The sequence below is a fragment of the Giraffa tippelskirchi genome, chromosome 7, assembly GCF_054371585.1.
Source record: "Giraffa tippelskirchi isolate mGirTip1 chromosome 7, T2T-mGirTip1v1.2.pri, whole genome shotgun sequence".
NCBI classification, from domain to species: domain Eukaryota; kingdom Metazoa; phylum Chordata; class Mammalia; order Artiodactyla; family Giraffidae; genus Giraffa; species Giraffa tippelskirchi.
Genome location: NC_137281.1, coordinates 76086891 through 76100621, shown reverse-complemented (window position 1 = coordinate 76100621; position 13731 = coordinate 76086891). Strand labels below are relative to the sequence as shown.

General features: G+C 34.3%; 1 protein-coding gene across 7 annotated transcripts in view; it reads left to right on the top strand.

Annotated features, from left to right (window-relative positions):
* AP3B1 (adaptor related protein complex 3 subunit beta 1) overlaps positions 1–13731 on the top strand; it is a 234808-nt gene that overhangs the window by 54816 nt on the left and 166261 nt on the right. For 6 of the 7 annotated variants that reach the window (XR_014058467.1, XM_081505951.1, XM_081505949.1 and 3 more), the window contains 3 exons: positions 1832–1927; positions 2539–2699; positions 5091–5157. Coding sequence is in view for 6 of the 7 variants with exons in the window: in XM_081505951.1 (XP_081362077.1) it covers positions 1832–1927; positions 2539–2699; positions 5091–5157 (324 nt within the window). In the remaining variant the exon portion in view is untranslated. Of the gene's footprint in view, positions 1–1804; positions 1928–2538; positions 2700–5090; positions 5158–13731 lie in introns of all 7 variants that reach the window. The other variant, XM_081505953.1, reaches the window with a different exon arrangement.

Genomic DNA, 13731 nt, shown 5'->3' with positions numbered 1-13731 from the left:
TCACTCTTGTTCCTGAAATTGTGAAGAATAGCAAAATAGATTGGATTATAGATTAAGAGCTAAAATTATCTGAGGAGGGTGCCATGATGGAATTTAAGTTGTTGAAAATTCCTATAGGTATGTGTAAGATACTGTCTTCCTTTTAAAAGACCTCACTGCTGCTGCTGCTGCTGCTGCTAAGTTGCTTTAGTCGTGTCCGACTCTGTGCGACCCCATAGACGGCAGCCCACCAGGCTCCGCTGTCCCTGGGATTCTCCAGGCAAGAACACTGGAGTGGGTTGCCATTTCCTTCTCCAGTGCATGAAAGTGAAAAGTGAAAGTGAAGTCGCTCAGTCACGTCCGACTCTCAGCGACCCCATGGACTGCAGCCTACCAGGCTCCTCCATCCATGGGATTTTCCAGGCAAGAGTACTGGAGTGGGGTGCCATTGCCTTCTCCAAAGGCCTCACTAGGACAGTTATTCAAGTGTGGATTGATTTAGTCAGTAGTACATTTGGAAAAAGTATATGGTTTTAATCAAGAGTTAGTTGTCTCAGTAGCAGCACCTCATCTGGAACAAAATCTTGACTAGTTTGTCTTGCTTAGACTTCATTTGTAGCTTGCAGTGCCACACTGAAAAGAATATAGACAAATTTGGGTGAATTCAGAAGGGAACAAACAGGATGGTGAAGGAACTCAGTACACTGCTGTCTGTGTCAAGAGTAGTTGAAGCATAAGGGAAAGAAGGCCATGGCCGTGCTGCGCCTAGTTGCTCAGTCACGTCCTACTCTGTGAACCCATGGACTCTATAGCCCGCCAGGCTCCTCTGTACATGGGATTCTCCAGGCAAGAATACTGGAGTGGGTTGCCAGGGGATCTTCCCAACCCAGGGATCAAACTCAGGTCTCCCGTGTTGCAGGTTGATTCTTTACCATCTGAGTCGTCAGGGAAGCCCTGGCAGTTGTCTCTAAAGAAATCCACATTGATTCCTATGATATAAAATATGGCCCAACATAGCACAGTTTTCCTTTTCAGCATTGATTCCAGCTGTTTCTAGCTACTTCCCCTTCTTTCCCATGCTCTTTGAGCATTCCATAAACCTTTAGATATGTACTGTGGAAATATATCAGAAAATTAATCAGGCAGTGGTATCTGAAGATATTTGAAAAGGGAGATACAAGCTGAAAGCAGTGTCATAAGGAAGCAGTTGATGAATTTCAACTCGGATTTCAATTTTCGGTTAATTTTTCTGCTCATCATAATTTTGTTATAAATTTAGTGATTTAATTGCCTTTGAAAGCAGTTTTCAGAACACACTTCCATCCATCTGGAATTTTTATTACATTAAATTGATGCTGTTGTCACACATTCTTCCAGAGCTGAAAATATCATGTAATGTCTGTTGGAGTTGGAATATTATCATAGAATCAGAGTTGCATTTCAGCACCTTTTGACAGATAAGAAAATGTAAGTTCCCATACCATGTAGTTGGTTAGTGGACAGAACCCAAGTTCCTTATATTATTTGTATCCCTCATTTTGAAAATACTTTTGCAGTTTAGTTAATGTCTTAATACTCTTGTATGAGTTTTGCTCAGGAACTTTTTTTTCCCTTGAAGAGGAAGGACACCTTGATAGGATGTTGCTGTTACAGATTAGATTAGTAAAATCCTTACTTCACAAACATCTTCTGTTTCTATTAATTATCTTATATTATTTTTATTTTACAGTGTAGGCAATGAGCGGGTTCCGTTACTTCGTTCAGGAAAGTTGAGAATGGATTTTTGTATAGACAGTATTGAATGTTTAGTTTTCACTCTGGCTAGGATTAAATGGTTTTTTCTTTTTCACAGATCAAGAAGTTAGTGTATGTTTACCTGGTCCGATACGCTGAAGAGCAGCAGGATCTGGCCCTCTTGTCCATAAGCACTTTTCAGCGAGCTCTGAAGGTAAATGATAGAGTGAGCAGGCAAATAGCTGCAGCATTTCTGCACAGTTGAAGGTGTGTCATTTAAAGAAGTGGAGCAATAATCCACTCAATGGTGCAGTCATGTTTTGAAAGAGTTAAAAGGCCTCTCACTGTGCCTATTCAATACCCTTGGAAAATAATTTATATAATCAACTGGGCTTTGCCTTGTATGTTCCTTTATGTTCAATATAATCATTATTGTGCATCAAAGAACTCTTCATCATTACACTAACTTGTTGAAAGTATACAAAGAGGGGGCATGACTTTTTTTTAAAGACAAAATTAACGACCTGCAGCATTTTATTATTATGAAACTCAAAAACCCCACATATTTGGTAATATATGATCAAGTAGAATTATAAACATTACTTTGTTTGTTAAAACATTACTCAGAGAAAGAAACTTTTTATTTCTCTTTTTCCTTAGCCATTTCCATATATTGGTTATTTATTTTAAATTAAGTGGCTTTTTTTTTTTTTTTTGCTATCATTGTGTTATATCCCATAAGCACCTGTTAACTCTATTATAATGATGTGTTTGAAATATTGCAAACTTGAAATTTTGATGAATATTTTTGTACTATTTTTTTAGGACCCAAATCAACTAATTCGTGCAAGTGCTTTGAGAGTTCTGTCAAGTATTAGAGTGCCAATTATTGTACCTATTATGATGCTTGCCATTAAGGAAGCTTCTGCTGATTTATCACCATACGTTAGGAAGAATGCAGCCCACGCAATACAAAAACTGTACAGGTTGGTACTTTATAAATAATACCAAAGATCCCTAATGTTGCATGGAATGTTAAAGCCCATGGAGGCATATTTGGTTCGCTCATACAATAGTCTGACCTTAAACTCAGTACACTCAGTGACCATGTTTCTTTCCCCTTGCCCACATTCTTCATACATCTTCTATTTTATTTTGGTTATTTTGAGAACCTTTGCAGGGTTTCTACTTGTGAGCCTGTTAGGGACAGTGATATTTTATGGATTTTATAACTTAAAAATAATCAGATATTGAATTATCATTTATACAGCCCGTTTCTCATTGCACATACATGTATGTTATTAGAAAATTAAGATTTTTTTCCTCTTATTTATTGTAGGGTAGAGTCTAAAGCTTGTTATCTTCTCAGCTCACTTTGTTACTCCTTCATCCATCTTTAGTCCTGCTATTCCCTTCCTTGCTTGCTTCTTTTACAGAGCCGTTTTATTAAATACTGTTTAAATACTGATTTTTAAATATAGCACCATACTATATTTATGTTAGCTTCCCTGGTGGTATATTACATATGGTATAATTATATATAGATAGATATACATATGTATGGTACCTTGATCTCTGTAGAAAATATATTGCTTAAATAAAAGAGTTATTATCTTTCATAATTTGGCAAGAGTACTGGAGTGGGGTGCCATTGCCTTCTCCTGGTGTTATTTTCAGTTACCATTTATTTTACAAGCTTTTATCAAGATCATTTTGTGTTTTCCGTGTGGTGCTGTATGCATAAGATGTATGAAAACGTTAGAGGATATAGTATCACATTTTGAGGGAAAAAAATCAAACATATGCCGAATAATTAAAGCAATCTATAATTGAGTAAGGTATTGCTATATAATGAATATGTATATTCAAAAGCACAATGACAGTGCCTTTGATAGGGTGGAGCTCAGAGATTGTCATATAGGGTTTCTTAAAGTAAAATAGAAATGGAATTAGTTAGGAAAGATTAGAGAAGGGAGCTGCTAAGTCCGACTCTGTGCAACCCCATAGACGGCAGCCCACCAGGCTCCCCCGTCCCTGGGGTTCTCCAGGCAAGAACACTGGAGTGGGTTGCCATTTCCTTCTCCAAAAGAAGGGAAAGTGGAGCTGAAATTTGAAAGAATTGAAAGGTTTGAGTGTTCAGATAATTATGTGCTTAGTCACTTCAGTAGTGAGACTCTTTGTGACTCTATGGACTGTAGCCCACCAAGCTCCTCTGTCCTTAGGATTCTCCGGGCAAGAACACTGGAGTGAGTTGCCATGCCCTCTTCCAGGGTATTTATAAATCAGATAATTATAATGGTCAATAATAAACATATAATATTTATGAAAAGTGAAACTCATTTTCTTAGGTTAATTGTCAAAGTCAACTCATGCTTCATAGTCTTTATCTTTTCTATTTATTAACTTACAAAATAAGATCAAAGCTCACTATGACAGTTTAAAAGCCCATCACTGGGCTCCATGTACCTCTCTCTGTCTTGAATTTACAGTCTAGTACTCAGTACTGCCTATTAGTCCTCTCCATAAAATGTTTCTTATCTCATTACCATGTCTTGTTCCTTGTTTAGTCTTTACCTAGAATATTTGCTACCTTTTCCAGCTCTAAAGTCAAGTTAAGATTTGTATGAGATGTCACATCCCAAAAGAAACTCTCCACAACCTTCCTGCCTCCATCAGTGTTCTTTATCCCCATAATCCCTTATCCATATCACCATTATGTCTTATGATTATATTTGGGATTATCTGTACTAGATTGTCTTACTTCTCTTTGTAGGCCCATTGTTTAGTTTCTCAGTAAATGAACATTGAATTCTGTGCTAGGAAGAAATTATTATCAATATTTCAGTGTGTAAAGCTGGTATTAAGATGCGTCTGTCATTTCTATACATATGTGAGCCTTTGTTTATATTTTTTGGTTTTAGATGGCAGGTTTTATTATGCATGTCTCTATCAGTAAACTAGAATGATGCAAAATTCTTATTTGTAAATTTCCATGTGTTTCTTTTTGACAATTCGGTATCCATGATCAAAAATGATTACTATTTTGTTATTTCCCCCTAGTTAAAAAAAGATTTTGTGGTTTAACTAACTGTAATTACTTTCTTAAGGTTTTCAACTTCATTTTAAGAACTGGTTTTGTTCTTTAACTATTTTCTTAATGGTTTTGCTATCTGGGTTTAATTAATATGAGCAACTTTAGATAGAATGGGGGAAATCAACTCATTCCACTTTAAATTTGTTTTCTGTTTATTTCTATCTAAAGTCTTTTTCTCCCCCCACATTTGAACATTTTTCATATTCTTGAAATGATTAGCCTCATTTAAAGTTAGAAATAAAGGAAAAAAATTAATATAAATTTTTTTCTTTTTATATTTTAGCCTTGATCCAGAGCAGAAAGAAATGTTAATTGAAATAATTGAAAAACTTCTGAAGGATAAAAGCACAGTAAGTAATATCTTTTCATGTCCAATAAAATTGTGCTTTATTTACATAATAATTATTTTACTATCATATATATGATGTAATAATTCTTATAGAATAAAAGGACACTTGCTCCTTGGAAGGAAAGCTATGGCAAACCTAGATAGTGTATTAAAAGGTAGAAAAATCAGTTTGCCAACAAAAGTTTGTATTGTCAAAGCTATGGTTTTTTTCCAGTAGTCCTTACAGGTGTGAGAGTTGGACCACAAAAAAGGCTGAGTGCCAGAGAATTGATGCTTTGAAACTATGATGCTGGAGAACTCTTGAGAGTCCTCTGGACTGCATGGAGATCAAACCAATCAATCCTAAAGAAAATCAACCTTGAATATTCATTGAAAGGACTAATGCTGAAGCTGAAGCTCTAATACTTTGACCACCTGATGCGAAGAGCCAACTCATCGGAAAAGACCCTGATGCTGGGAAAGATTGAGAGCTAAAGGAGAAGAGGGTAGCGGAGGATGAGGTGATTAGATAGCATCACTGATTCAATGGATATGAATTTGAGCAGACTTGGGAGATAGTGGAGGACAGGGAAGCCTGGTATGCTGTAGTCTGTGGGGTTGCGAAGAGGCAGACATGACTTAGCGACAGAACAACAACAAATAGATTTTGAAATTACATAAATATTAATGGAGCTCATTAAATTCTTGAAAAATAAAAATGTCCAGGTAAAGAGAAAAGTTCCATTTGGAATTTTAATTTGTTACATATTTCTTCATGAGAGTCTGAAGAAGAGCAAGTTGGGGAAAGAATTCTTTCTTTAACCTGTGGCTAAATTATTGACTGCTTTTAAGGCCAACTTTTTTTTATTTTAAACAATGATTTTCTAGGATTTTTAAAGGCTGAATCAGTTGAAAACAAATAATTGTTTTAAAATGTATTCGGTATTAAAGGGATAATGAAAAATAGAGGAGTGTGTTTTAGTATTATAAATGTATTACTTTTTTTCTTAGATACTAAAATGTTTTTGTATGTATAACACTGTATTATTGGCTGGTTAGAATGATCTTATTGAGCAAATTCCCCATCTTTTGGAAATGTACATGTCTCTTCCTCCTTCCTATTCCACTCCTATTCTTTATGTATGGTGACATGATAATGAGATCTAGAAATAATGGCGATGCATGGGATCTGTGAGCAGACCTCTGGAGGAGCTGGTGTGATGGTATCTTTGATGGAGTCCTCTGCACCCACCTGTATGGCTCAAAACTATTCAAAAAAAGGATTCCAGCTCATTTTAGGAAGGTACCACCCAGGTGCATGCATATCTGTTTATAGATGCTAATATAGCAGCCACTAGCCTTGTATTGTGCTCAGTCGCTCAGTCATGCCCAACTCTTTGCGACCCCGTGGACTGTAGCCTGCTAGGCCCCTCTGCTATGGAATTCTCCAGGCAAGAATACTGGGGTGGGTTGCCATGACCTTCTCCAGGAGATCTTCCTGATCCAGGGATCGAACCCAGGTCTCCATTGCAGGCAGATTCTTTACCATCTGAGCCACCAGTGAAGCCAGACTATAGCTGTTAATATATGGCTTAGTCTGTCCTGGAGAATGTTCAGTGTGTATTTGAGAGGAATGTGTATTCTGCTGGCTTTTGGTTGGCATGTTCTATAGATGTCTTTTGGGTCTAATTGGTTTATAGTGTTGTTCAAGTCTTCTGTTCTTTGTTGATCTTCCTTCTTGTGGCTCATTAAAAGTGGAGTATTGAAGTCTATGTTACTATAGAGCTGTCAGTTCTGTCCCTACTTACTTTGTATGTTTAGGAGCTCTGATATTTGGTGCATATGTACTTATAATTGTTTTTACCTTCCTTTTGTCATTATAAAATGTCTCAATCTCATAACAATTTTTAAATTCTACTTTGTCCTGTTTAAGTAAAACTTTGTTACAATTGCTGTTTACATGATATATCTTTTTCCTTCTTTTTACTCTCATCCTGTTGGTATTTTTTAATCTAATGTGTGTCTCCTGAGGTCTGTGTAGAGTTGGATCTTGATATTTACTCTGGTCTGACTACATATGCTTTTTGATTAGATGGTTTAATCCATTCACATTAATTCTTACTATCATATAGTTGATTTATAGCTGCCATTATGTTTTTCTATGTCTCATGTCTTTTTTTGTTCGTTATTCCTCCTTCACTACTTTTTTTTAATATCCAGTGTATATGTTGTGTATGTTAACTCTTTTAGTGATCTTTTTCACTATGTATTTTTGAAAATACTGTATTTACCTGAGACTGTACTTGGAGACTAGACAGCAAATTTCTTTTAGTCAATAATGTAGCAGGAATCTTTATTTCTTCTGTAGCGGTTGGCATAATGAAGACAGAGAAAAGAAATTTGATTCCTTTTTGTCTTTTGTATGGCATGCTTGTTATATCCTTCTAGACCCAAATATGAAATCAATATTATTGATACTGTGGATAACTTGATTTTAGTAATAATAAAAAAAACAGGTAGTTTCTTCTGTCTTGAAGATGTTTGCCAAGTACTGTGAAGAATGCTAAGATCTGTAAGAAACAGATCCTTTATTTTAAGGTAGTTTGCCATGATTTCTGCTATATAATAAGCTAAAGAAATTAGTTTCTTGGCCTAGAAATGAAATCTCCATATATAATATGTGCATGGCTTCTCAAACAAGATGTAGCACATCACAGGTAAAACTACCTTCTTTGGAATTAAGCAGAATTGTATTTGAGCCTGAAGTTTCACCACTTATTAGCTGTGTATTAGGGGCTTTCCTGGTGGCTCAGACGTAATGAATCCACCTGCAATGCAGGAGAGGCGGGTTTGATCCCTGGGTCGGGAAGTTCCCCTAGAGAAGGGGAGGATATTCCCTTCTCCCCTGGAGAAGGAAATAACAACCCACTCCAGTATTGTTGCCTGGGAAATCCCAAGGATAGAGGAGCTTGGCAGGCTGCAATGCATGGAGTCCCAAAAGAGTTGGACACGACTTAAGCGACTGAACAGTAGCTATGTATTAAGCCTTCATAAATTTCAGCTTCCAGATTTTTAGGCCTTATAATTTCCAATCTATAAAGTTTTTGGTTGTACTGAGAAAGTTATTGTGTATAAAATCCTCAGCACAGTGCCTGACACCATAAAAGGAGATTAATAAGAAACAAACGACTCAAAAAGGAATATAAAGAATACACTTTCTTTGTGTATTTAGAATGTCTGTTCTTGGGTTCTGACCATTTATTTCCAAAATACAACAGAAAAAATATTGTACTTGTTAATAGTAGGTATTTAATATTTGTTGAATAATTGTGAGAATTAATTTGCTATATTCTTGGTGAAGGTAATTAGGTATTTACTATTATTTTCAATGTTTTACTTCCCAAATGGTGTGTGTCATGGTCTGTTCATAGGTAGATTGGTCCTTTGGGAGCTTTGATTGTCTTGTCATCTGTGAGGTACTACCTGTCCTAAAGTATATATAGGATATGTTTATTTTTTTAAAATTAGAAAAGAACCTATATCTATTTTCTATCCATATGAAACAGGAGTAGTTTATACTGAATTCTCTAATTCCAGAGCAGAAGCACACGGTTTTCCAGTGTCCTACCTTTTCATGTCAATATTTGTAACTTCCTTTTCCAACATTAAGAAATGTGACTTGCATTATCCACTACACATTCACTTACTTACTCAATCCTGGAATGCAGATAAGTATTGTTTCAGAATTGCTAGCATGTACTCTGTGAAGAGTAGTGAGATGGGGACTACTAATTGAATTAAATGTTGGTTTAGAATTATATCTATCATTAGACTTACTTCTTTGAATGCTGTTGTAAATCGAAATTGCATTAACATTGTATGGTTGAACTTGTTACATTGGTATAGAAGAAAGCTATTGATTTTCTGTATGGTGATTTTATATTTTGCTTCTTTACTGAATTCTTTTATTGTTAGATTTAGTTTTATGTTTCAGCCTCCATTGTTTCATTCCAGAAAATAAATCATATCCTTTGCAGATAGAGATAACTTTACTTTCTCTTTTCTGATACCTATGACTCTAATTTTTCTTGTCATAATTAATTATATTGGTGTATAACTTTAGTACAGTATTCAGTAGTGGTGGAGATGGTGAGCATCCTTGCCTTGTTTCAGTTTAAAGGAAATGCCTGTAATACGTGTGTATTAAGTGAGATGCTGACCCTGAGGATTTTCTCTTTATCGTTTAGTTTTGTCTGGTGTGTCAAGGTCAGTTTTTTTCCTGGTACCTAGGGAGGCTTTTTACAATATAGATTTAGAGTTTATGTTATTTTTGGCAAAGTGTTGTTGTTGTTGTTAAGATTAAGTTTTAAATATTAATTCTGTTTAACTCTTACCTTTTCTTCTTCAGAGATTTCAGTTTTCTGTAAGTTGGATCTTTTTTGCTACCTTTACTTCTTTACCTCGCTTTCTCTTGGTTCTTTTTGTACTTTGCTTTAATGCCCCTTCCTAAATTTTTATTCAGCTATTTTCTGCCAGGGGCATTTTGCAATTTAATCAAGATGTCTGGTTATTTCTTTTCTGGTTTCAATCAACTTCTGTTTCTTCCTGTTGTCTTTTGTTCATTTCTGTTTTGTGATTTTCAGTTTCAGTTCATTTATGTGATCTTGAAATGCTTCTTTGAGTCAAGTTAATTCATTTTGAAGTGCTGTGTGACAGTTGTTTGTTTGCTTCATCATGGATTTTTTTTGTGGATAATTTTCATCAATTGTTTTGATTTTCATCTTCTGCTCTGATCTACCAGGAATGTTTTTTTAGTATGTTCACACATAGGCTCCTCCCTTTCTCTCTGCTGTTGCTTTTAGTTCTCTCTTATGCCCACTACTGACTCATGTCTGCTTTTATTCTGGGCAGTTGTTTCAGACTATCATAGATGTTTGTAAGGTTTGTGATACATACATGAAAGATAACTCTCTGATTTTATTTTATTTTTTTATTTAAATTTATTTATTTATCTGTTTTTTACTTATCAATATTGTATTGGTTTTGCCATACATTGACATAAATCCGCCATGGGTGTACATGTGTTCCCCTTCCAGAACCCCCCTCCCACCTCCCTCCCCATCCCATTCCTCCGAGCCATCCCGGTGCACCAGCCCCGAGCACCCTGTATTTTCTACTTACATGTAATTAAAGTTTGGAAATTCCAAAGTATTTTAGTGTTGCTTAGAGCTTTGATTTTAATCTTTTTGCTTTCTCTGACTTTGCATTGAGAGATTCACATTTCCCCAGGTAGCATTAATTTTCTACCCAGTATTTAAGTTGTCTACCCAGTATTTAAGTATTTATGTTTTGTGAATGTTTTCTGATTATTTTTTCCTTTGTATGCTTATAATTCTATGTAAAAAGGTTGAAAACATTATGATATCTATATGGATATTTATGGATTTTATCTTTATTATTACCTTTTCTTTCCAGATATAATATATTGATGTGATATAGCTATATTTCTTCCCCGCTAATTAATAGTGTTAGCATTAATATTCAAAATAAAAAACCTAAATCATTTTTGTTTAAAATTTCCTCATTAAGTGATCCAAATTTAATTTATTTCCACATTTTAAAAGGAGTTTATTTGCTGTCAGCAGGAGCTTTTTGGGATCATGATGATAATGATGATGACATTGCTGTTGCTGCTGATAAATATAATTTTGAAAGGTGTTAATATGTTTAAGAACTTTATTTAATCTTTGTTGATTTTGAGATCTACCTTCTGTTGCTTCTTTTAGTCTAAAGGAAGATTTTCTTGATTTTGAGATTTCAAAATTAGTTGTGTCATTCTGATTTTAAGAAAAGGTAGAAATAAAAGGCCTATTAAAATATAATTGTTTTTCTCTTTTACTAGAGAAATACCTAAATTTGTCATATGAAAACTCCTTTCCCCAAAATAAGACACTTTGAGTTTAGGAATACAGTTATGGTAATATAACTAGAAAAACATTTTAGAATTACTTAGATAACTATGGTCTAAAGCTATCTGTTGGGCTTCCCTGGTAGCTCAGATGGTAAAGTGTCTGCCTGCAACATGGAAGATCCAAGTTCAATCCCTGGGTCAGGAAGATCCCCTGGAGAAGGAAATGGCAACCCACTCCAGTACTCTTGCCTGGAAAATCCTATGGACGGTAGGCTAAGTCCATGGGGTCTGTATCTGTAAATTTTAAAAGATATAATAAGAGCTTACAATGTCAGTTCAATTGAGGGAACATTTTAATTTATGCTTGTTCAGTCAGCTGTTATGCTTTTTTAATAGAATTTCTTTATTGTATTTTCCTAGATTTACCATTTTCATCATATTTTCTCTATTTATTGTATCCTAAGCACTTCTTTTCTTTACTGAAAAACTTTCCAAATGTTCAGATGTGTAAATTCCTTTTTAAAATTTATAACACTTTATTGTTTTTCTTTAAAATGTAGAAATTCATATTTATTGAGCAATTTAAGCTTTGTAGTAAACCTTCTTTCTTTTACTTAGAACACCTCAAAAGCAAAGTGATATTTATTTCCTTTTCGTTTCAGGTTAATTTTAAAGAAATCCTTTTGTAGCATTTAACTTTCTAATAGAAAATGGCTTCTTAGGAAAACAAATTAGATCAGTGCCTACTGAAAATTTGAGTTGTTTATTTATATTTTTTTGGTGACAAAGTTTCTTCTCCTTAATTTAGCTACCCAATGATGTTTAATGAATATATTGGTAGTTCATAGCTAAGCTGTGGGGGTAAGACACCATTTTATAAGTTATTGATTTAATGTTGGTAAAAGCTTCACTGTTGTCGGCAAAAAACACACCTCTGAGTTTGTGCAGATGTTTTATTGTGATAGATCTATTATCCAGCTATTAGAAGATAAATGACTGATCTTTCCCATTTTCCATGCCTCAAGAAAATTGAAATAAGAAGAGGAATATCATTTGGGCTGTATGATTAGGGCAGGTTGGATGGCCATTAATTTAAGAGAAGAAAATCTTAGCAGCACTGGCCAACTTATACCATATTATCAATCAAACCTTGATGCACTTCTTGTGATGACCCAGCACTCTCAGGTTTTTCCAACGTTAATTAGAATTCATGACAAAATAGATGCAAGGAAACATTTTGTACCCTTCATAATTTTATAGAAAATTTATTGTTATTAGAGGAACCATTTGCTTAGTGTGATTTTTTTCATTACCAGCTTGTCAACTAGCATAGATAATCTGGAGAAAATATGAACTCCATAGATGGAGTGTCACTTTTGTTGATGGTTCATGTAGTTTACCTTGGAGCACAGCTAATGGCTGAAGTTCATAGCAACAGCACAGAAAAACGTGGCAACCAAGGGAAGATAAATGAACCATGTTTATTGCTTTAATATAAAAAATACATAAATGGAAAACTGCATTTGAATTTGATGAGCTCATTGCTAGTTTCGTTGGAGTGATTTATTTTTCCCCTTATATAAAAAGCTACTATTGACACAGTGAGACGGAAATTAACTGTCTGTTTTTGGGAAACCAATATTTTTGGTTTTCAAATCTCAGTAGATCATTTTATTTTAATTCTGTAAGTTTTTATAGAATATTGAACATTTAATATACCAGAATTATCAATTCTTCTGGCAGTGTTTAGGCTGGGGTCAACTGTTAAAACCATATGATGAGTGAAATATCTAAAATCATCAGAAAAAAGATGATTTTTTAATATTTTTCCTAGTTACTTTTGTGTTTCCATAAACTTTACCTGAACTTAAACAATTATGTTTTTTAAATTTTCATTGTTGTTTGTTAATTCTGTAGAACTATTTTATACCTGTAGGTCTTGTTTTGATAAATTTAGTACCATGTGGGAGCTGATTTTCCATTTAATTGTTTGATGTCTAAACATAATTGAAAAAAATAATCTCTAGGTTTAGGCAAAATAACTTGATTTTACATAGTATTCCTTAAATTCAAACTTTGTTGAATTCCCATTTCAGTTTCATATATTACTTTATTCTAAGTGATATTATTCATTTTTGTACTTTAACACCCTAACCAGTTAAAAAAATATAGCTTTGTTAATATGATTGACATATATAAAATATATGTAAATATAAATGTTTTACAAATACCATGTTATTCTATAGTTTGATGTCATAAACTTAATTGTTTTAAGAGATTTTTAAATGATAATAGTTCTCATCTTTTAGAAATATTATTACTGAAGAATGATTTATACAGAAGACATCAAAATGTGTTGTTGAAAACACAAACATAACTTCCTTCCCATATCAATAGCAAATAGAAAATTATACGTATAATACATTTCTATTTAGTTCTCACAAATAATCAATTCTTTGCTTTTTCGATTGAGGTGCATACATGCTGGGACCAGCAGGCACCAGTACTTGGGCAGGGCTGGAGTCAATAAATGCAGCTCCACGTTTATACTGATTGGTAATTCATAAAATCCCCACAGGACTGGAAACTTGTTTAGCATAATAGCAAGTCTATATTCTGAGCTGTTTTCTTTCAATTGTATTGTTGGTTGCATATTAATAAACTAAATGTCAGCCAAGTAGAGGG